The sequence below is a fragment of the Stegastes partitus genome, unplaced genomic scaffold, assembly GCF_000690725.1.
Source record: "Stegastes partitus isolate 25-593 unplaced genomic scaffold, Stegastes_partitus-1.0.2 Scaffold1334, whole genome shotgun sequence".
Lineage (NCBI taxonomy): Eukaryota > Metazoa > Chordata > Actinopteri > Pomacentridae > Stegastes > Stegastes partitus.
The window spans coordinates 175265-200254 of record NW_007579065.1 but is presented as its reverse complement, the minus strand read 5'-3'; the positions used below and the strand labels follow the sequence as shown (position 1 = coordinate 200254).

At 41.8% G+C, this 24990-nt stretch overlaps 1 protein-coding gene across 1 annotated transcript in view; it reads right to left on the bottom strand.

Annotated features, from left to right (window-relative positions):
* Nucleotides 1–2429: 2429 nt before the first annotated feature.
* The window catches only part of brinp2 (bone morphogenetic protein/retinoic acid inducible neural-specific 2), a 168201-nt gene continuing 145640 nt past the window's right edge, over nucleotides 2430–24990 (bottom strand). Inside the window, exons 6-8 of the mRNA XM_008298627.1 lie at nucleotides 10290–10512; nucleotides 4337–4643; nucleotides 2430–3251 (exon numbers count right to left, since the gene is read on the bottom strand). Of these exons, the coding sequence (XP_008296849.1) occupies nucleotides 2430–3251; nucleotides 4337–4643; nucleotides 10290–10512 (1352 nt within the window). The remainder of the gene's footprint in view (nucleotides 3252–4336; nucleotides 4644–10289; nucleotides 10513–24990) is intronic.

Sequence of the window (24990 nt, the reverse complement as noted above, 5' to 3'; positions counted from 1 at the left end):
TTCCTGGAGGGTGAGTGGACGGCAGCAGCTCATTGGCTTTCAGAGCAGGGCAGCCTGAAAACTAGGGATTATAAAGTCATGGTAAATTGAACCATTGTTGCCGTACTCTGAGCTGACAAATTGAAAGACACACCGTGGGGACATGTGAAACATGGAGCAATTTGCTGTAAAGGGGCACAATATGGGACCTTTAAAGCATGCCGTAGTGCAGTTGTCAGTGCATTCGGTGCAACTTAAGTGCTTCCAATTTAACACAGCTGTAAGGTATAAGAAATATGCTTTTACAGAGTATACATGAGTAAAGAAATGTTTCGCTTGGATGGAGCTTTTGAGTCCCCTTAGCGTCTGGCGCCTCTAGATAGTTGTCAGCTTTGCCTGGTTGATAATGCTGCCCGGCATCCACGAGAAAGACAGGAAGCAGAAATAAACAAAATTATAGGACTATGAATGTGTGTTAATAGTGTGACAACTGCTTTTAATTAACATGAAATTAGTCGATAGAAGCAAACAAAGAGGATGGAGTTTTATTCTGAGACTGCATTCAACGCCTTTTTGATTATAATGTGAAATGTCTGTTGTGTCAACACCACCGCCGCCCGTCTACCTGTGCACATTTATGGATTTCACTGTTTTCTTCTGAGCTGTCAACACGCCAAAGACGGTTTGTTCCATGTTACTCATCAATATGTTATTGCAGAGTACACGTTATTATAGTGAGGGTTGAAAGCAGTGTTGTTGGAAACAAGGAAAAGGCTCCAGAATAGATAAACCACTTTGTTTTTACTTAAGCAAGCTGAGCACAGAAGAACTGCTGAAAATGACATACAAGGTTTACTGACTTTCAGTGAGAAATTAGTGAATCAAATGTAAAATCATATCAAGTATCATCCTGGTAAGTTTGCAGCTCCAGACAGTACCATCGCTGTCCTGCAGAAACCTTGTAACTCCAGTCGCCATGGTAACTGCAGCTGACATTGGGTCTACAAATTAAAAAAACAAAAAAACAAAAACAAAAACTTTCATTGACCTGAGACTATACCAAACCTTTGAAAAAAAAAACCTTTTTAAAACCCATAATAAAATCAAATAAGTTCTATCACTTGCCGAGAGTTCGTCTAATTGGAGATAAAAGGATTTTGCAGAACAATTACAGTATGTGAGTACTGGTGTGCACCGTGAATAGTGACTCAGAAGTTTCACAACACCAAATCAAAACAAGTAACTGCAGAAAGTGTGACTGGCATTTACATGGAAAAGCTACATTACCACGTATTCTGGAGAATGTGTCTGTTTGTTCTGTCTTGGTAGAAATATTGAAATATAAAAAGCAATACAACCTTCGCTGGGAAACCAAACACAGAAACTAAATGTGCTTCTTATCTTAACATTGACTCTCCATATAAGGCATGAGTTTGTTCTGTTATAAACATTTTTTTGGTCTTTGCACTCGGTTATCTAAAAAGCAATGTGCACTTGTCCACAACCTGGAGTTAGATGGAGCGTTATTTACAGCGCTATATCCTCAGACCTTTTTGTTACCACGTCAGAAGGTTACTTTATGACTTTTAGCTCAAAAAGAAAAAAAGAAATTAACAACTTAACATTTACGATTTTGCCATTCAGTTTGCCAATGTGTTCACCTTCTTTTGGTACAGACACTTCACCAAGGACAGAACATCACTAACAGGCTTCTCACTCGGATGTTAAGCATAGATACTTACAAGTTTTCAAATGCCAGATAAAATGGAAGGGGGGGGAGGTGGGAGGGGAGGGGAATAAAAAGAAAATATTCAAAGACAGTAACTGGGTTCAGGATTATCAAATTTTTAAACTGTTAAGCATAACATAACAACTCATTCACCACATATATAATATTATCCCATTTTCCCTTCCCCGAAGATTGTTCTGTAGCCAAAGAAAATAGGGTTAGAAAAGGGGAAATCCTCTTCCATTAACTCATTTTTGAAGACCCCTTAGGAGTTCCTCTTTACATATCAAAATCGCCTTTATCTTTGCAAGGCAGAGGTCTTAGCTATGCTTAATGACATCGTCTCTCTGAAGTTCCAAATCGCAAAAACCCGTCGGTGTGAGAGAGCCTCTTAGCCTTGTCCAGTCACACAGTTTGCTAAAAGCAGGGCAGTAATAGCAAAAGTAAGCCTCCGGGCTAGCACGGCACAGCCTCTGAAAGAGAGTCCAAGTATCAGCTGTTCTCCTAAAAGTCCAGGACATGGTGCTGTTTGTCAAAGGTAAAAATATGATACCAGAAAACCAGACAAGAGTGACCACAAGACAGGCCCAGCATTCAGCCCTCAGAACTGGATGTTCTCTTAAACCAGACCAACTCAGTATAGGGCTGTCCTCCCTGAAGCAGCGACTCCACTTTCTAGGTGTAGCATCACTCCTGAACCTGGCCAGTGTGCTCAGCTCAGCTAGCTGCACAGCTGGGCCAGCTCAGGTTCAGGAGAAGCATTGGGAAGCTTGGAGTTGAAGATCTGTAGGGAGTCCTTGATGCGGGCCACCTCTCCGGCCGACAGCTTGAGGCGGTGGCGCAGCAGACAAGAAAACAGGTCTAGCGGCTGCGGCGCTGGTGGAGACAGCCGGTTAATCCGGTCCCTCATCTCCAGCAACATCAGGAAGGCGGCGTCCTGTGTACCCTGCGTGTAGGGGTAGTCCAGCTGGAGAATGAGATCCTTGATGCCTTCGGGGTCGAAGTGCATGCTGTATCCAAAGACTTTCAGCGTGTTGATCTTCATATAGCCCAGGTTGGAGGTCTGGTCATCCAGGTCCAACGGCTCATAGAAGAGAGTTTCATTCACCGTTGGATCGTCTGTGACTATGCGGCTTCGCAGGTAGATGTGCACTGTTTCAAAGAAGGACTTCCACTTGCTGCCCAGAGACAGAGTCCAGTTGTAACACTGTGCTGTGGCGCTGGCGTCCAATCGAGTTCTCTCCCAGTCAGGGAATTCAGGCTGAGTTACAGGCATGAACCAGCTCTCTGAGTGACTTCCCCCAAAAGGATTCACATAAATCGCCGGCACGGGTTCCAGTGTTGAATTCTTAGTGGAGCATATCTGAAAAGAAATGCCCATGAGCATGTGGATGAGATTGGACTTGTTTTTATTACTCTTCAGCGTCAGCAACATCCTCTTCCTCCAGGCCGGGTTGAACCAGCTTCCCAGACGGACGTCATTGCTGATGTAGATGGCGTGGACCTCTATTCTGCTGTCCAGTCGCTGAAGCAGGTACTTCACCTGAAGAGGGATTAGCAAACTGTGAGGCTGCATTCAATCCACAGGCAGACAGATAATGACAAGCATATTAAATGTACACTGGTTCTCAAACTCTCCTGTTTTAAATGCTTCGTCTCCAAACTCTGGTGTCTCAAGAGCCACAGCGAACATTTAGTAACTCTCCTCACAGGCTGAGTGGTGCTCCTCATGAAGAGTCCAATGACTTTTAAATGAACTTTCTTTCTGTCCAACATTGTATCATAAGGGCATCAATAATAAAATGCATTAAGAATCAATCAGATTACGAAGAACAATCAATAGTTTCACTAAATTCTACATGAATTTCTGTGTATGCTTGTCTCTTTGTTCTCTGTATATCTTGACAACTGTACACTCAATCTTCATCAGACTTGGTCCTAACAAAGTGCAGTCTTGGTTTTAAAGACCGGATGCCTTCAACTGGCTCATCCTGATATTCTTACCCTAACCTTAACCAATCTTGACATTGTATACCTTCTCACATCCTCATTCACCGGTCAATTGGGTAACACTTCCCTCATGAAAGCTACGTTTTCCCCGGCCACTCTGCAAAAACAAAATCTGCCTGCAGGTCTTTAGCTGCCTGTGAGTACAGCCTAAGTAGCCTCATCAAAGACAGCAGCAAATGTATAGTGTCAAGAGATGGAGTTCAACTCTGGTCACGGCCATACAGACCTTGACAGAAGTAGTACAAGGGAACTCATTTAATCCTTTGAATGTCCATATCTATTTGTGACTACCTGTCTTTTTATGAGGCTTCTCTTCTCACACTGCAAACAGCAAAAGGAATTCTGATCCTATTCGAAACTTCCTTCTTTATGTTTTGCTTGACTGGTCCGGCTTTTCTCACTAACACTGCATGCCTATTGTAGCTACTATACACACCGTTGCATGTTTAGTATTTTGTGAGTCTTACAAAGGGGAGGAAACAATGAAACAAGGGTACATGAAATGCATGCTCTTTGATTTTGGTTATGATCTCTACTGTAATCAGAGGCCCTATGTGTCTAATGCAGTCCACAGAGGTTTGAGAACCAACAGAAAACTCATATGAGAGCTCTGAGAACCTCAGCATCTGGCATGTCCAAGTCAAAGTTCAGATAATGGTCCAGGGACGCGGCGATGCTCGGTCGGCAGGAACCCAGATGGAGGAGGTTGCCATGGTGACAGGCTCCGCAGCGGGTGGCGTTGTCAGTGGCGCACAGGGAGCAGGAGGTGGAGACGGTACCCACGACACACGGGATGACACCCTGGCAGGTGGGCTGGTCCGAAGGGCAGCTACAGCTCCTCACCTCCTCAGAGAAGGAGCCCAGCACTCCATGCTCATTACAGTAGAGCAGAGACTGAGCCCTGTTCAGCCAAAACCCAACAGGCCTGCAGAGAGGGAAGAGAAAACACACTGATGCAATCATATGTACGGTACAGCATGCTCTAACTGTTTTAACAACAGCCAGCTGGAAAGAAGTGTTCCACGGCTGATTCACCCCTGACCGCGGTCAGCCTCACTGATTGGTGTGGTCAGAAGTGTTGCTGTAACCTCGTTCAACACTGCTTTCATGGTGTTCTGGAATATACCTGGAGCTGATTTCGCAAAGACAGATTTTGACATTGGTTTACATCGAACCAGCAGTCAGACTTCATCAAAGGGTGGATAACAAGCTAAGGAGTAGGAGTGGGAGTATTTTAGACAGAGACCCTACAATGTGGTGCTCAGTAAGCACCGCAAACTGGAAAGGATTACACAGTACAGAAGTGAAAGCATCCTGGAGCGTTTTGTTGAAACTGCAGCAACAGACAGCCTGTCCTGTTTACTGTTTTTCCCCAGCCAAGTATAATACAGACTATTAAGATGATAAACACATGGAGCGTGCTCTGTTAGCAGTAGTCACTTCAGATGGTTTTGTTCTCATCACTCATCAAATTGAGTTACTCTCATTAATGCCCGTGTGGCACAAAAGTGAAACCGAACGTACACTATTAATGTATATATTTACTCCAGCTATTTCTGATTCACTAATACGAAAGATTTTTGTGAATGTGGAGAAAATAATAATTAGATGTAAAAAGTGTGTACTTTTTATAGAATTTGTAGCAAATGGATTTTTTGACCCACTGTATTAATTTCATGTATAAGCCGGCTAAGCCCAGGATGTAGCACTGATGCCCCTGAAAAGTGTTGACTGTAACTTCCTCCTGTCACTGAAATGGCTTATTCACCAAAAATAAACAAACAGAGCTGCCTTATTTATGTGATCCTAAGCTTGGACAATACTTTAGAAGTGTAGGTTGCTGCTTGGAGATGGTTGATGCTATTTACGGTGGGATAATTTGAAATAAGTAGCACACAGATAAAGGACGAGGAGGAGAAATTTGGCAGATTTAGAACCAAATTCTACATCTGTCGAGTCAGACTACACCAAAAGTGGCAGATGCAGCAGTGAAGGCCACTTGCCTCCTCCTCCACAATTTCCAATGCTGGAAGGAGGCTGATGAGGAGGAAAGACTGTGCGCCTCCCTGACATCAGCTTGCGATGCAGCCCGGCCGGCGTGTAGGCAGCAACGGTGCCTCTAGGCGAGCTCTGGAAGTTAGACAGAGGTACAACACCTACTTCTCCACTCCAGCGGGCGAAGTTGTAAGGCAGCTGTGTGTTATCTAATGCCTCTCCAGCTCCATCAGGACTAGCATCAGGACCACCATTATGATCAAAAAGCACTCTAAATAGCCACCCATTTCTCGTGGAGAGGTGTGTTTTGCCTTGTTTTATCCCTCTAACAAGCTGCGCAGACAACAAAGGAAAAAATAACTGTGAGGGAAGAATTATTTTAGTCGTATTATTCTAATGAGCATGTATCAAGTACATAAACAAGACAAATTGGAATGAGAAATAAAGCTATTGCTACATAGGTATTCAGATCATATATGTGTGTGTGGTGCTGGACTGGGTTTGGGTCGGGGTCAGTGACAGGGACTCTAATGGAGCGAACAGATAAAAACACCAAAGCCCCTCTTGGAAATGCTTTCTGTTAATCTGACAGCATCTGAACATGCCGGCGTCATGTCTGAAAGGTCACCCTGTTTCCTGTAAGCGGTCGACCCCAGTAAGGTTTCCAGTCTGAACTGCGTGCCGTCGCATTAATGGATAAACACACACAAGCTTATACCACAGTTCAAGTTGTGTGAAATGAATCGTTGAAGGCTTTTTGAGCACCAACACGGAGAGCACAAAAGATACCGTTTGTGTGCCAGAATCACACAACACCTTCTCATTTGCTTTGCTTTTTGACTACGATTCTCTAAAAGCGAATTTCGTACAGCTTTTGACAAAAGCACTAACAAGAGCTGAAGTTCAGTTTGTTGTTTCCATTTGTTTGTAGGAGTTTTTCCTCTCACTTTATTTAATACCTGCAGCATCAGACAGCAGCAGGATCCATATGCGTGTCTTCACAGATTGAGTGCTGTGACAGCAGCTGTTACAGCAGTAACTTCATTAATTACTTATACATATAAAATGCATGCATACTGTGCACCTGTCAATCACTGCATGTCTGGAGGAAGCTATAAGGGACATTAACGTAAGAGTGGCTTATGTCACATCACTTAACAGATTGAGGAATGTTCCATATTGCATGTCTAAAAAGGGCTCAGAGCGCTCAGCGTGAAACAGACGCTCAGTGTCGCAACATACTGCTGGATTTTTTTATTTATTTATTTTTAGCTTAGCATAAATATGCTGCATTGCAATTGCAACTGAAAAAATACATTAGCCTTTATAAGAAAATAAAAATAAAAAATGCTTGGAGGTCACGCAGCGTTATACGACCAGCTCTGCATATGCAAATTTCTTAATTCATTAGTGGTTTCAATGAGGTTCCCTGACATCAAGGGGGGTCTGAGACATCTCACCATTAAAAATAATTGTCATTTATACACAGAAATACCACTGACAGGGTGAAGAATTCTCATGTGTAGGGCCACATGTCAGTGTTGCTCAAGAACCATCTTTTAAGTCAGGCTTTTGATTGATTTAATTGATTCAGTAGATTACTTTTTTTTTTTTCTTTTAACTAATTTTATTTATTAATTTCTCCATTTATTCACTTATTTTAATCTATTTAATGTACAGTTTCTTACTTTATGTTATTGTTTTATTAATATTATTGACAATAATATTATTGACTTCTATTTTGTCCTTCACCTATCTATCTATATTTTACTATTCTTTAATTTAAGTTTATTATTTTATGTTATTTAATTTAATCTCATCTGTTGTTTCTTCGCTGTACCTGTTATTTCCTCAGTTCCTCAATCCTTGTGTTTGGAGTCCCACATTTATAACATGACGGTGGGGTGGGGGGTTGTTTGTATCGTTTTATTGCATTTTTATTCTTTTAATCTGTAAAGCACTTTGTGTTGCATTTCATTTGCAGGAAAAGTGCAATATAAATATCAGTCTGCTTGATTAACTGATTGATTGATGACCGCTGGCAATCAAACCGGTGGCTCGTCTCCAGCTCAAAAAAAAAAAAAAAAACGACAGTCAAGCGGATTTATGCGAAATCTTGAAAATTTGCTTGAAGCGAGGACGTCTCCAGATCACACTGCTCCCATTTTTCCAGAGGAGGAAAAACTAATATTTGTTATTATTTATTTTTTATTTATCCACGGCACTTTGACACCTTTTTTGCAGAAGGGTGGGTGTTTGTGTATATCCGCGGTGGAGATGAAAATGCCGACATACATAAATTACCATCCACTTTGGTGCAGTAACAGCAGCAACAAGTTCAGACCGAAAATTGGCTCTGCAGAGATTCTCTCCCTAAGGCTCAGTTCAGGAAATCACACACAACATTGCCCAAATGCTCCAGCGATTCCTTCCCCCCCCCTCCTACCCTTCCACTCCCCCCCCAGGCCTGTGTAAATAGACAAAAATGAATGATGATAAAACAAATGGATTTGTGCAGAGGAAAACAGGAAGCTGTTTCCAGCTGTTGCAGCCCCTCCCCCCCACCCCCTACGATAACTTGTTGCTGGTACAAAGTGGGCTAAGACTCTGAGTGACAGGGAGGGTGAGACGGGGATGGAGAGAGCCGGGCGGCACAAAGGTGACTGAGGGAGAGAAATAAAGGCGAGAGCTGAGACAGAGTGCAGGAAGGGGAGATGGAGTGATGGGTGGAGGGAAAGGACTGTCAGGGAAATTAAAGTCCTCTGTAAACAAGTGCCAAGCTGTCAGACCGGGAGAGGACTTGATTACAGCGTGCCACAATAACACACACCTCACCCCGGCCAGGCCCCCACAACCTGTAACTAGACCCTTCATCTCTCTTCGCCTTTTTCTCGCTGCCTCCGTCCCAACACTACATCTTGCTTCCACCTCCCCTAAGTTCTCATCCCGTCTGCGATTCTACCACATCTTTCTTACTCCCTCCCTTTCCCTCCTTTTTGCGTCTTTATTTCGAGCACGGCGGAACAGACTTGCCGTGCGATGACAGCCGAGAGGAGCTCGTACGGCTCTTTTGCTCAGAAATCAACCACAGGTGTAGAATTCACTCAGGCAGTCAGTTAGCCTGTCATATTATTAGGAAGTGGTGGTTTCAACAACAGGGCTACTCGTTTTTTTTTTTTCTTTGTCTGCTCGGATGCAGTGGCAGTAAATGCTCATCAGCGGGGATTTTTTTTATTTTTATTTTTTTTCATAAGACTTTTCATTCGAGTTGATATTCATCTGCTGGCCTTCAGTAAGTTTTCTTTCTGACATTTATTCAACCGTCTGGAATCGGATGAATAATAAGGGTCTTGGTTGAGTCATTACAGCAAACGGTTTTTGGCTTATGTAAAATGTTGGGTAATATTCCGTTTGCGTGGAATTGTTATTAGGATTGTTGTGGGTCATGAAAACAGATGATGCAGTTATCAACTTGGTGTTGCTAACACTCTGTCAGCAAGCTCACCAGGTGTCACACAGCAACACAAAGAGCTGATAGCAGAGGCAGCCCAAAGTTGAAACACACAAAAACCCACACTGCCAGCAATCAACAAATGTTTTAAAATGAGAATCAGCTGAAAGGCAGCAAGTGTGTACCCCACACTCAGAAAAATAATGGTTCTTCTTTGGTTCTTTAGGAGGCTTTCTGGTTCTTTAAAGGGCCAGTTGAAGAAGCTCTTTATGTAGAGGATGGTCTGGTAAAGGTGTTTTTTATTGGAGGTATTTGATGGCAGGTGATAGCATGAGATGCAAATAAAGGTTGATTAATTAAGAAAATAATCTTCGGAAATGAACGACTAATGCCCATCACAATTCCCCAAATCCCAAACTGGCAACTTACAATGTGTTGCTCCATCTGACCAACAGAACCCAAACATTAACTGTATAATAATGATGGATGCAGATGTGTACATGTAAAGTCCATTCCTAAAATTTCAGTCTGGATCCACAAGTTAATACAAATTTTAGGGGTTTATGTTTTTCCCTGATGATTCTGTGTTTGACCAATAAATCCGTTGGACTTACAGTTTTAATACCTTCCTAGTCTGTAAATGAATGAAGTCAAAATGACCATCGACTATCTTGGTTTTCAGCCTACACATACTATTTTGATTTAAAATGCTCAAAGAAGCCTTTAAAAGAGGTTCTTTACATTAAGCAATGGACTATTTCAAAACTGGTTCCTTAAAGACTCGACTTATTTGGAGCCTTGGATTTATTGGGCCCAAGGGAACCGTTCATTGAGGGTTGTTTGAGGCACCTGTGGAACTGAAAATGGCTCTTCTATGCCATCATTTCAGTGCACAGTTATGTTTGTTACATTCCTGTGTGCGCAGCTTTTAGGGGTTTCCGTAAATCCAAAGCTTTGCTCTTTCCAGACAGACAGCTTTGGGTCTTCCCAGTGTGCCCCAATCGAACGTGCTGTTACCGAGCCTACAGCTGTAATAACTCAGCATAACGCATTCGCCTAAACTCCCGGGGATGACAAATTATGCCGTCTTCATTTAGTTTGTGTCAGTGCATCCCGGTGAGCTACCTTTCTCGAGGCAGACTGATGCGAGGTTGTTTAGGGCAGCGCTTGCTCAGGGTGAACAGCTTCCTGACGATCTTCTGGGCTTTTGCCAGGACCATCGCGGTGCTGGACTCCAGCTGGGCGTAGCGCTTCTGGAGGGACAAATCAGAGGTCCAGAACTTGGCGATCGTGGACACATTCAAGAAGCGGTCAGTGGGTAAGCGTTTCAGGAAGGCTTTGAATTCATCTGCAGGCAGAAACAGGGATGGGGGGGGAGGTAGAGAAAGAGGAAAAACAGAACAAAATTAGACAGCCTCCAGTAATTTATCACAATGCTCATTTTGAGCACTGCTAAGCCTATTCAACACATTCTGTTTTATCCCTGGTGGCACGCATAGATAATGACGGAGGAGCTAGGGGAGTTTCATGTGTCATTAGAATACAAAAAAAGGCTGTTATGTTCTAATGAATTGCCATCACAAAGTAAACACCTGTGCTTCAATCTGCAGTTATACTCATTCACTTCACCATTAGAAACCCATCATGTTCACAGTGGCATCACTGGCAACAGCGTCGTTTTCAAACGCTCGTTATCTGACAATTGGCCGTATGGTGTCACTTACAGATGGGCTTTTTCATTTGTATTCTTTCCTCAAAAGCCTAAACAAGTTACAAGAGCATCCGTAATCACAAGCTGAGAAGACCAATGAAAGCATGCGGTCAAATGGAAAGAGGTTCTTCGCTATCTCTGTGGTGATGCTCTTAAACATGAAAAAAGTCCCAAAAACAATGGCAGATTGTGCAGCTGTTACAGCAGCATCAACACGTATCCTAGGCAAAGAGGATATAACACCAGCCTTTTTGATGGTAAACTAATGTGCAACAGTGGCACCATAGCAGTTTAGTGGTGCACTTCCATAAACTAGAAAGACTCCTAACTTTGATGCCATGTTGACACCATATAACCGTAGCAGTGAAGCTAGTCGGACCATTCTGCAGAACTGAATCTTCACTATCATTCGCTATTTCCTGTTGGTATCCTTTAACTCAAACACAATCGTACTGACCAGGGTTAAGCGAATGAATCAGTTTCCTCAAAATAGTGACAGGGAAACATTTTTAGTGGAACATTTGCACCCAGTGGGGGTGAGAACTGCCAACCAAATGGTTAATTTACAGAAAAAAATCCACCACATATCCTCGCTAGGTGGTAGGTTGCTGCTCGAGGGCTGTTATTGTTCCCCTGCAAAAAATTGGAATTTAAAACCTTTCTATTAACATGCAGAGGAATCATAAAGTCACTGTGATGTCAGTCACCATATAGATGTACCATGAGGTGACATTAGTGTTTGCTGTCAGTGGTTAAAACCTGATGATTACAAGTGCTTTGGTTGTATATAAACCCACATGGTTCCTACACATTTCTTCAGTTCAAAACCCCGTGTTTTTTCAGAATCAAATTTCCAGCAGTTAGGTAAAAACCGCTATCCGTTTAATATGTAAATATGTGGTAATAAAACCCCAGCCATTACCACATAAGTTACAATCTCACTTAGACGCTGTTACGTTCCTGAATAATTGCCGAAGGATTGTAGCTCTAGGTGCTGTACCCTAGGCGCCGTCACACAAATTAATTAATACCAAACCCAGACAAGCTTAGTGCACAGCGTTTCATTCAAGCTGCCGTGCTAAAAAAAAAGAAAAAAAGTGAGCAACAAGAAAGAGCAGCGTCTTTGCCCATTCTATTTTTTCCCACCCTTTATTTTCGAGTCTCTTTTATAAACAGGGACCGAGAATGAGTTGAAAAAGCCAAATGTAATTTTCATTTGCAGCTATATTTACTCACTGTGTCCATGGAAACAGCACAGTGACAACTACACGGCATCGCGGCGTAACTGCACAGAAAGACTTCATGTCTGGTTATTTGTGATGCTATGTATGCATACGTGCAACACAAACATGGCGTTTTCTTTCACAATAATTTGGTGGCTGATGTCAGGATCCGGTGCAGTTATGCGACACTTGAAGCAGAACTGTTTTGCAGTCACGCACCGGACTTCTTGGCTTGCTTCTTGACAACGTCAGACCGGCCTGTACTCTCTCACATAGCGGTAAACACTTTGGCAGTGCCTGCTGCCTGCTCCAAAAACCATGACAAACACTGAAATTCTGAATTTGATTTTTTTTAGAAACTCCAACAGTCTGGGAACACAAACATTTTTCCATCATCTCTTTCTTTTTTTTTTTTCAAACTTCTCCAGACCTGGACATCGACTAAAATCTACTTTTTCATATTGTATGGGGACACTGAATGTAAGCTTTACCTTTATTACAAATTAGTTTTATGAGCTGTTTTCAGGAAAGTATGCCTGGATAAGCTGCAAACTTTAGCGCCTAATTTGTTGCTCTACAGCTACAGCACCAGCCAGAATGTACAGATAGATGTATTTACTCCATGTGTGCGAGTAGAATCTCAGACATGAAAAATTTGGGCACAGTCGGAGTAAATTACAGCGAGAACAACATCGGCACAGAACACATAGCTCGCACCCTGCGTCGGATTTGCCAAGAACGTCCTGGTGTTCGGATCATTTTAGGTCCATTATGAACCAATGGGCAAACATTATGCCAGTATGAAGCCTCTGGGAAACTTGAACCTATTATTTCTTTTTCTCCCAAAGCCAGCTAAGTGAGACCTTCTCGGATTGTTCTGGGTCTGCTGAAGAATCATATTCCCATGTGCTGTTGTTGGCAGGGAGACAGAGAAGAAATCTGCAGCCAAGCCGACCTGAGCCGAGCCCAACTGACGAGACTCAAACCTATTACAGTGCTCAGTGATCCCAGATGACACGATGGTCCGTCTCTCTCTCTCTCCATCCTCCTCTTTGTGTGTCTGCCTCCTTCCCTCGGTGTGATCTTTCTCTTCTGGATCGGCGAGTCGAGGTTGTCTCATTCTCTCTCTCTTGAGTTTTTCTGCCTCTGCGTGCTCCTGTCTGTCTGTTTCTGCATCTCTTGTTACCCCCTTCTCTCTGTTCCGCCCGCCTCTCTCTTCCTCTCTGCCGCCGACGAGAGGCTGAATTAGTACGGCGGCATTAACTTTCTTATTACTCTGCCGGCTGTATTCCTCAACTGGTTTGATTTTAGTGCTTGCTTCATTTCACCTCTTGTGATCTTCACAAAGCATTAAAAGCTACACTCAGCTAAATGTGAAGGGTTCTTTGTGCGCAGCACGCAGGATACAAGCCATTTCGCAGGTCAAAACCTTCAAACGCATTCCACGGCGAAGTCGCTATATACACCAAATGTGTCTCTTTTTCCTGCTGCTCTTAGAGACAAAATATGCTTTGAATTAAAAATCAGGCAGAGGTAAAGTAACTGTGAACCACAACAAATTGCACCTGAAATGATGAGGTACACAAGTGGATGAATGTAAATGAGGAGCTAGAAATTCAGTGCTGTTGTGTTGCCGGATGATGAATAAGGTTTTTATGTCTCTCATCTGTGGAGAAATAAGAGTGTGATTTACCAAATTTGTCAAAAGCGTTACATTTGAAACGACTCAGGAAAGTGATTATGAAGTTAACATCATTGAGGTTAACTTCAAGACGCTGAAGTAAACATGATTTGACAGATTGTACAGTGTTGCCATCACTACACTGATGTCGTCTTGGTTTTAAGGTATAGCCGGAGCAACACATGATTGACATTTTAAATACAAGTTGATAATGTCATGAAGATCGGTTTCCAATGTAACGTGACATAATTTTCGGCGCTGATCTTCCAAAGTTCATTTAACTTATGGAAACTGTTCCAATGTTTAAATCATATGATGTTGTTTTGGTAACACCAGGGCGATCCCAACTGGTTGAGCTGGTGACCCATGTACTGGGGCTATAGTCCCTGACACAGCGGTCGTGGGTTTGAATCCAGCCCATGGCCATTTGCTGCAGGTCCCTCCCCCATTCTTCTCCCCACTTTCCTGTCAAATAAAGGCAAAAAGGCCAGTAAAAAGAAAAAAAAAGAAATGGCAACACCAAATGTTTTAAGCCAACAATGCCGTTGACTAAAGGGGATGACAGCTAAATAGCTCCGTCACAATGTGGCCGTCAGTGGACATCCATGCAATCCTGCTAGCGTGATTGTCTCTGGTTTTAGCTAACCTTCTAGCTGTGGCTGCCATAATTACAGAAGCTATGTTTTTAATGGCTGTATGGCAAATGTAATAGTTGCAATGAACATATGTGCAAATCTGCAAACACCACGGACGCATACTTGTTCCAGTTGTGCTACTTTCTAGCCTGCTTGGACATGTAAATTGGTGTAGACACACAAACTACGTAGTCTGTACATTTGTATTATGAATCAAAATGGCCAATGCCCAAAAATTTTAAATCACACATTTATCTATTTGGGCTTAACGGTGGGCAACACTCATGGACTATAATTATAAAGGACTGACGAAGCCACTGTGACCCCATCCATTGGTTTTCAGGCCTCAAGTTTGGTATTTGGCTGAACCTGGACATAATGTGTAAGGGGGTGCTCTGACTCGCTCGTATTTATTTAAACCAATTATAATTGTATCAGGCTGAGCTAGGTCAAGGATAGAGCAATACTGCCCCGTAAAAACTGTGAAAATAGTGAACGAGGGATGTTTTTTAGCTGAACATTTGCAGAGCAATCAATAAAATGGCTAATTCAGTTGCACAATCCACATCCTTAGCAAAACTTCAATTTTCATGTGGTAAGTTTCTAGCCTGGAGTTTGGAGGGATTTCATATCTCATTTGGCCTGGGAACGCCTTCGGATCCACCTGAAATTGGAAAGTGTTGCTGGGGAGACCTCATGCATCTTGGCCAGACTAAACACCTATCCCATCTCAAAAAATAATCAAAGTATAAATGCATCCAGGAAGCTTTAAAAATGGATTGAAAACATGTCAAAAGGGTTTAAGGCAAATCTTGAAAATAGTAAATGCATTTGCCTCTCCAAAATATATCTGTCTTGTCATGTCGCACTGTAACTATGTCAGTAAGTAGCTGGTGGAAACAACCTCTTACTTTGTGATTTTCTTTTTTTTTTCCTTTTGTATCGGCAGCTAAATTTCCACTAAAATGACATTCTACTTAGACTGCTCCACTGACTCATACAATCAAACAGATGGGAACACATTTATCTGACCCCTGCTCAGGTAGTTATTAGCTAGTCTGTATGCGCCTATGTGAAAATGAAGCGTCCTAAAACCCAACTGTATTTTATCTGGATATGGGACGCTTGAAATGACAAGTGTAAATTATGCCTTATGCAGATTAATTCTGTTTCAAATATAGATTTTTTTTGCCCTTTACACGGGGACATGCGGCGAGATTAATGCCTCCGTGCACCTCAACACGCTCTCCTTCCATCTGCCCTGCACCTTCCGTCTTCTCTCATCATTGATTAACTCACACAGTGGCACACAGACATTCACCTTCATCCTTCATCCATCCAACCACCTCCCCTCTATTCCTTTATCTTTTTTTTTCTCTCTCCTGTTTTCTAATCCTCCACTCTTCCTTTCAATCTGCCTTCAACACCCCCTTTGCATTACTCCACCCCAGCCTCTCTCTCTCTCTCTCTCTCTCTCTCTCTCCACACACTCTCAGTAGCAATCATTAGCGCTGCCATCATGCTGGAGGAATTTGTCTGTCTGTTTTCCTCCCTTTTCCTGACATTTATGACTCCATGTCCCAAATTTATGGACAATTTGGCTCACTCAAAATCTATCAGATAAAGAGGCCGGGGGGGTTATTTTCCATAATGGGTGACCGTGCGGCCCCGAAATCTCAATCTCTGGGCTGAGTTAGTGATTCATGCCATCATCGAGCAGAGACGACAGCTAAGTGAGTGCCTGGCTGGGACCTGTTCATCTAACTCCCTACAAGGACGCAGGGTATTGAAAAGTCAGAGCCGGGATTTTGAAGAGCCTAAACAGCCATATGCAGTGCAGTAAAGAGTGAAGTCAACCAAACTTAAAGTGCTTTGTGGTTTAAGCGAAGCAAGTGGTTTGGTTTGTATCCGCCAGTTGTGGTCCAAAATGAAATGCGGAAAAGGGATGTATTGCCGTTTAACTTTTGGAGACATTTGTGGACCCGACAGGATGACCTGTATTGATTCTTTGACTTTTCATCTTGTGCCAGCGTTGAGTCAAAACTTTGTTTTTTTTGGTTTAAGAATCACGTATCTGCAAAAATACCAACATTCCCACCACAAAACGATACTTTATGGAGTACTAATTCTCAAATGTTACATACAGTCATGGACAAAACATAAGTAATTTTGGTTACTATCATGAAAACCATGGAATATGGCTGGATGTCAGCTCTTAAATTAAACTCTTCTGAGCTGTTTTTGTTGTTATCATCATATTTAAATGGTTCCAGGCATTAAAATGACCAAGAAATTGAAGAAAACAAGGGTGGTCCAGTCATTTTTTTCATGACTGTAGACATAGGTGGCAAATTAAAGGCAAAAACCAACATAAAGTGTCTCAACGAGGTGTTGGGTCAACATGTGCCACCAGAACAGCTTCAGTGCTCCTTGGCATTAATTAATTTAAGTCTCTACTGTAGTGATGGAGCACCAATCTCCAAATTATCATTTCCTGTTTGGTTTTTTGATGATGGCGGTGGAGCACGCTGTGTAATGTGTTGGTCCAAACTCTCCCATAAGTGTTTGATTAGGAGGAGATTTGGTGACTGTGAAGGCCATAGTATGTGGTTCACATTGATTTTATACTCATCAGATCACCCAGTGACCATCGTCATCCTGGAGGAGAGCATCCACAAACCAAACACTTAACACAGGAGACAGCTGTATTTTTTTTTCTCTCCATTTTGACTCTACAGTCAATGATTTGGGATTTTTTAAACCCAAGACTATGATCAATCCTTGATCTAATCCCAAGTGTGTCTGGCACATGTTGACCCCTGCTGATGAAAGGCTAATAACCGTGACACAGAAGTAATTTGAGTCTTTACCCAAACCTATCCAAGTCCTTTTTGAATCTACACTTAACCTAACCTTAGTTATTTTAGTCACTTTTCGTCATTGATTAAACCCCTAAAAGCGCCTTCTCTATGTATCAAAATGAAATATTTAGATTTTTTTCATAAAAAAAAAAATCTATCTATACCTTTGATCTATCCATCTCCACTTCTAAAGCTCCCAAATCATTTCAGCTTGAAGACACCACCTGCATCTCTCACTCAAACACTGTTAAGCTAAGCTACACAATAGCAAGTTGGAATATTAAAGGTAAAGGTTTGTTACATGTGATACACCGGCGGTCCAAATCTGTCTGTCTTCAATAAACAGTTCTGAAAGGCAGATGATTTCAATATACTAATTCTTGGACAAATGGCAAATTGAACTTGTGAAGTGGTTGAAACTCCAAACTATACAAACCTCTTATCAACTCTCTACAAGGACCAATCGAGGTCCTTGGTTTCAGTGTGAGTTTTTCGGGTGCCACCGTGGAGAACTAAAGCTATCTTGGACAGGTTTGAGAAAAGAATCAATCAATAGCAAAATGTTATTCTCTTTATATACTTTTTCTGTATCTCACTTGACTTTCTCTGTATATTTGCAGTTCAAACACTATTTTGTCCATTGATTTTCTGACAATGAACGCTGAAGACGGTTTCTCTCCATTTAAAGCTGGAGGACTGAATGGACGGAGGCTTCAGCGGATATGAAACTCTTCTGTTTCTTTTGCTTTATCTAACATGAATTGCGTGTTTGTCTTGTTATATTAACGTTCACCTGCGACTATCGAGATAATGTCATACCACCCTGCCTGATGTTTGCACTTATGAAATGAAATAACACATCTATATGTTCTGTAGAATCTCATAGGTTAGGAATAGCAATGTGGCACTCATTCCAACTTAATTATGCATTGTAAGCACTTGCATATTTGTTTTCATATTGGCTGATGCTGTGATGTTGTGTATAATTTAATTATTCTGTCAACGACGCACACATAAATCACCAGCTCCAGTCCTTCCATATTCTCACCGTCACTGCGTCTCTGTGTCATATTCGGAATTAGAATTGATGGGTTTACAACTGGCTGTCACATGTAGCAGGAAACGCCGGTGTGTGGAACATCTCGCTTCTCTTAACATGCCTTTTCCTCCGTGCAGTGCCCCCGTCTGTCAGTCACATCTTAGCGAAGAGCCACTCATTAAATCCCACATGATTTCTCGCAACAACAACTTCAATAATCCTCCCCTCTTCCTCTGCGCTTTTAATTCACTTGCAAACATGACAGACAATAAGGTTGGAGTTGGGATGTCTTTAGGCGAATACAGCAGCCGCTCCGTCTTTTTTTTTTTTTTTTAAACTCTGCAGCGACTGGGAGAGACGGCGCGGAAAGCAGAGGGTCCAGAGCTGTCGAGAAAGCTGCTATCTCCATCACTTCAAAGTGTCTGGAAAACATTAAAGGCTCCATCCATCATACATCGCCGACACCGCCGCTCGCATAATAGTTAGCAGGGAAGACTTTATGTTTGGCAGTCTCTAGATCCTCTGCATTAAAAACTAGACTTGAAATAGTTTTTTTTTTTGAAGCGAAGTGCGGTCACCGCTCAGGAGATTGACTGATCTTTCGGAACACTGGCTCAATCCTCAAAGTAAATGTGAGAATTTAGAATTTATATACAGTATACAGTAATGAAAACATGGCATTAAACACTCCCTAGGAGCGCTTTAGAAATCATCACTGTTAAATGTGAAGAGCAAAGGAACGGTCCCCAGGGTGGTCAAAGCTGATTTTTAGGATTTCTGAGGATTTTCTGTGCTCGCAAGTGCATATTTTATACAAAGCTGCGAGGTGCATTTAAGTGTCCGTGATCTGTTAGCTTTCAAGTACAAAACACAGCAATAAAAGGCTTACAGCACTCACTGTGGCGCGAAAAGGATCAAGTTGAGGAAAACAGTAGAAAATCGGACCGAGTGAGTGATTCCTTATGATACACTCTAATTACATTTGCTTCTTAATAAAGTAAGCCTTTTGTTTTCAGATTAGCCCACAATCCCCTCAAGACTTGCAATTTTTCCAGACACATCTCCCATAATTAGGTGAAAATCCTTCACGAGGACAAGAACGTTCTCTGTACTTTACTTAAGCCGAACTCATAAATTCAAAAGCAACTATACACTGAACTATTTATTATTAACAGAGTCATTAAAGTTGCATTTATCGCTGCAGATAAAAAGACAGGCTTGTTACAGCTGTGTTTTATCAAGTGCTTTACAAAAGGAAAAGAATGTTTTCGGTTGTGAGACTAAAGCGGTTAAAGGGAAGTTGTATGACAGAATTTTTCACAACTCTTACAAAGGATGTGATAATGTTCGGGAAGTATCTTGTCGTAAAACTTTCCAACTAACAAATTGTTTTAAAAACAAACATTCATAATTTCTTGTTTCCTTTAACTTACAGTTCCAGTAATGTGAGAACTTTGCAGCCTCGCCATCAGCGTTGCTTCAGAAATTGACCTGGCTAACCTTTTTTTTTTTCAATCACAGATCAAGTGCTGACCTGAATTTGAGTATCATATTTTTAGAACACCATGCTCCAAATGGAAAATATGGTCAGCACATTAACATAGAGATAGAGTTGTTGGGGGGGGGGAGCAGTGGGAGGGAAACTTCATGCTTCCTGCAGCACAGAGTCCAGTAAAGACGTCCGACTGCTTATACAGTATTGATGAGTTCACGCCCTTCAGTTAATCATTGTTTCATTAAAGGAAGACAGTTTGAATGAGCAACGTTATATCAAATTTACAGGAATAACGAATGCTTTAAAAACAGTAAGTACGTCATTAAAGTTTTATCAGGTGGGCCTTGATATTTTATTGCTGTGACACATTTATAATCATTTGTGAGATTCATGTAATATTATTTTTTCTTGAGCTCTGGAAATATATGAATTTGAATTATGAAGTCTCAAGGGTTTTTTTTTTTCTTCTTATATGTAATGTAATAATATTTTAAATGCCCCAAAAGAGACATTAACCAGTGCCTAAGGAAAATCTTTTTTTTTTTAAATCATAAATGTGCTTCTTTCAAACAAGGTAGAACAGAAAATCGGCTCTATGTGGACCCATCATTCTGACTTTCGTAGGTAATCATCCCTCCAGACATATCGCTTAAGGTTTGAGTGAAGTCACTGGTCATTGGTGTTGAGTTGAAAATCCTATTTTCATTTTGAAAGGTTTAAAGTCATCAGATTCATGACTAAGCAAAACTGTACATCATCATACAGCCCTGATTCTCAATGTATTGAACTGATAGAGTGTTCAATTGATTCTTTAAATTTCAATTAAAAAGCATGGTCCGTTTATAACATACTTTCTGACCTGAATTGCTCAGAAATTCTTTTTTGTAGCTTGATGCAAAACCTTATGTGCATCTTCTGTGCATCCTAAAGGTGGAGTCTGTGATTCTAGAGAGCATATTTAGATAGTTAGCTTGTGACTGTGTATATAAGGTACAGTCACATAGTGGGATACCACCTCAGACCACCTAACCAGAGTTCTCCGCATGCATGACCAACAGGATGGATTGGAACCAAAGACGTGAAGTTCGGCTGAGGCCGCCATGATGATGATGATGATGATGATGATGATGATAGCATGTGATTGTATATATAAGATGGACAAAGCCCCTGGATCTGAAAGGTGAAGCCTATGTGAAAGTGCCTTAAACCTGCATTCTTTCTAACAGCCAGCAGGGGGGGCAACTCCTCTGGTTGTATTAACAGGCCAGATTGTATAGAAATCTAGGAGAAAATGACCCTTCTTGTCCCTCGATCTGTTACCTCACTAAACATTTCCTGATAAGTTTGTGGTCTCAATTTGTAGTTTCAAGTCACCTTCAACATGACACGATGCTCACTTCATGAATTATGGTCCCATTTAGAACAAAACAGACCATAAATTAAGATGAGGCGACCTTGTGATTGACATGCTACTACTATATCATCATGCGTACAGTTTTCAGTCAGATCCACTGCTCGCTTTTTAAATCGGATACAAAATTTCAAGATGGCGACGGCTAAAATCCAAGCTTGTGGCTTCGAAACAGTAGATAAGGTGCCCTGGCTGCTACGCCATCTTATATAACTACACAGTTCATAGCATGTGCTGGATTTACTGTTCCTCTTGCACACTTCCCGTTTCCCTTTGCTTGAGCACAAATGTGCATTAGCATGACCATACTCGGGAAACATAGGAACAGCGTTGATCATTCTCTGTGGATTAGTTTGTGTCACTTTATTTCCAAACTGTACAGCCAAGGTTGTATATGAACACTGAGTTTATGTTCAGTGCTACGAGGTGCTATTCATTGAATATAACCAATGTCTATTAGATTAGAATAACTGACTTGACCTTTAAATCAAGACATGGACGCTTCTGCTGATAGAATTGAAAACAACCTGAACCATGATGAGACCTACATTAGTCTCTTCTCCTATGCTTATGTTATGCATGAAGCAGGAATGTGTTATACGCTGCAACTACACATTGATGGGCAGAAAACACCACAAAGGTTGCATCGATATTCAACATACATGTCTGATCAACAACCACAACCTACACCATCAACAACATGTGAAGTGTGCAATAAGCCATTAAAATTTCACTAAGAGTAGTTTCAAGAGCAGAAATTTACTCGTACTTCAGACTTGCATGACTTATTTACTACATGAGTTTAGAAAAAAAAATATTCAGTCCTGGTTGTTGTCCTGGTTTGCCTGTCCCTCTGTGAAACGGATCTCATTCAAATTCTTCACCCGAATCACTAAGCTCCGGCTTTCTGTGGAATACAAATGGACCAAATGACAGACCAATTCTCTCCATGGCAAGCATTGCTGCAGGGGAAGTCTGGCTTTCCCACTTGAGAAATTGTAACTTTATGCCACAGAAAAGCCAACCTTAAAGACAACCTAAAATGCACTCACATGGCATCAGCTCAATGAAACTGAAACGTGTCCCGGTACAGCACGCCACGCTATCGCACACACAAATCCAAACATATGCGACACATTTCCACTTAACATCTCAAACACATCCCCTGGCATTCCTTCATCTAAGTGAGAAATGGCAATCATTTCTGTTTGGGAAACCAATATGTGCACAAGCACAACACATCGGGGAAATAATGCCATCAGGGTGTGCGCTTATTGGACCCTTGTGGGTGATCGTAATGTGGAAAAAAAGCTTCAGTGTTGTACCTTCAGCCTCCACTAAGTCATAAAGAAGATCAATCTCAACTAGGAGCACCGTTTTCCTTCTTGTTCAAGGTTGGTTAGGAAACATAAAAGTCCACATCTCCTCGGTGTCTTGACGCATAAGATGCAGAGACTGAGAAATACAATATAAAAATAGGCGGGAGGTGTGAAAGCCGGAGGGAGAATGACGCCAACCTGCACAAGGTGTTTGTGGGTTTAACTTACTCTAAGAGGCTGTCTTTGTTAATGAATTACTAATTTGTTCATGCTTGCATGCATGACTTTATGCAAGTTGAACACAGAAACACAGAAGTTCCTCATATACAGTACACAGTTATATAAAAACATAATTTATACTCTGAACAAGTGTCACTCGGTGGCAATATTTCTGCCCTTCTGAAATGTTGCTAAGCAGCTCATACTGCTGCACACTAAAGATGCAGTTTGATGGAAGCCAGGCACTGTGGAATGGCATTAAAAGACGCTTTGTATACACAACATCAATCCACGCAGACTAGGCGGAGCATTTCACAATCACAACTTGATTATGTCGATCTGTCAAGTACATTATAGTCAGTGTGAGTGAGTGTGTGTATCTGTGTGGGCTTATTAGGACACAAACAACATAAACATCTATTTGCTTGGATTGTTTAGAACTTGGATCCGTTCTATATGTACCAAGAATATATGTTTTGATTCTACATATGGAGTGGTTTAAAGGTACGCATCTTCTACCTGTGCTAGAAGGAGAGTAGTGCTGATGTACAATATGCAGAAGTACTGTGAATATCCCTAAAATGCAAGATTATTTATGGTTATTATGTTTAAGTTGAGGGTGGCACAGTGGTACAGGGCTTATCAATGTCCCCTCTTAGCAAACAGCGTCTGGGTTTGAACCTACTGGTCATCTGGGGTCTTTCTCTGTGGAGTTTCTTCCCGTGTCTGTGTGGGTTTCTTCTGAGCACCACTCCAGCTTCCAGGTTAATTGGTGTTTCTAAACTGGTCGTAGGTGTGAATGTGAAGATGCATGCTTCTCTATGTGTTAGCCCTGTGGGACTGAAGTGACAACAACCTCCAGGCTACCAACCTACCACACACAAGTCTTCAAAGTTTCCAGAGGATTTGGATCGATTATCTACTACAGAATGGGTGTTAAGTGAAACTACACGAAAAGCAACAACTGTGATGATACGCAAAATCTCTAATTGAGTCAACAAGACTATAAAATAACCTGTGAACACCACAGGTAAGTCTAACTACAGTGCCGTCCGTCTAGTCCTTGACATCTAGTCCCACGTTACAAAGAGAGGGAGTTGTTAAAAAGCAGGTTAAGCAGTGGGATGAAAAGGCCAGAGAGACTTTGCAAGCCTGCTATCAGTGTCTGGAAGAGGCTACTGACATCATTCTTGGTTACATTGTTTTCTTAGAAACACGATTGCCCCAACACAAACTGCTAAAGTCTTTTCAAAACCTGTATTGCAAAGAATCTGAAAAACAGACCAAAGCTGAAGGGAACAACCTTTGCTTTTAGCCACAAGACTGAGGCCAAATCTATTCAGTGAGGCTAAATAAGGATATAAAAGAGGTCAAAGGAGCTTATAAGGAGAAGGTAGAGACACTCTTTCAGGACGGCTAAGGCGGGGATTTCAGGAAAGGTGTTGAGACGTTCGCCGGCCTCCCACATAACTGACCCCTATTCTCCATAAGACTGTGTGGCGTTTGCGGTAAGCCTGAAACCTTCACACAACAGAGGGAGGAGCTGAATCTTCTGTGTGATGCACTAACCAGCATAGTTTTACCCAGGGGATACTGCAAGGGTGCTCAGGAGAATAAATCCTAATAAAGCCCCAGGTTCAGACAATATCAGTGGATGTTTAATCACAGCTTGTCAAAAGCAGCTGACTGGGGTCTTCTGCAATCTCTTCAACTGTTCACTGTCACCATCATCCATTCAGTCCACAAGAAAAACAACCCCACTTGCAATAACGATTATATAGCCTGTAGTCTTAATTAAAGGTTTTAAAAGACTAATCATTTGTTAGAATGTTTTTCTGTGGATTTTTGTGCAACCTCACCAACGGGGACATAAACTTCATCAGATGAATGTCAACCCCCACCTCATAGTCTTCATAATCTCCTTTTTCACAAACACCAGACGGTCAAATTTATCAGCCACGAACCACTGAAAGAGAACCTTTATCCACAGATAACTTTTGGAGCTCAAATCCTGAGATGCTGTACATTACGCAATCAGACCATACGTTTATTAGTGACACTACTTAGATCAACAATTGCATCAGTAGGGAAGTCCACAGTTTTGCAAGGTGGACTGGGAACAACCACCTGGATCCACATCCCAGAGAAACCAGAGAAATGCTGGTGGTTAAGTTTCAGGTCGAGGTATCAGTCCCGCAGGTGAAACCTTCACTGAATCCATACCGCCTACAA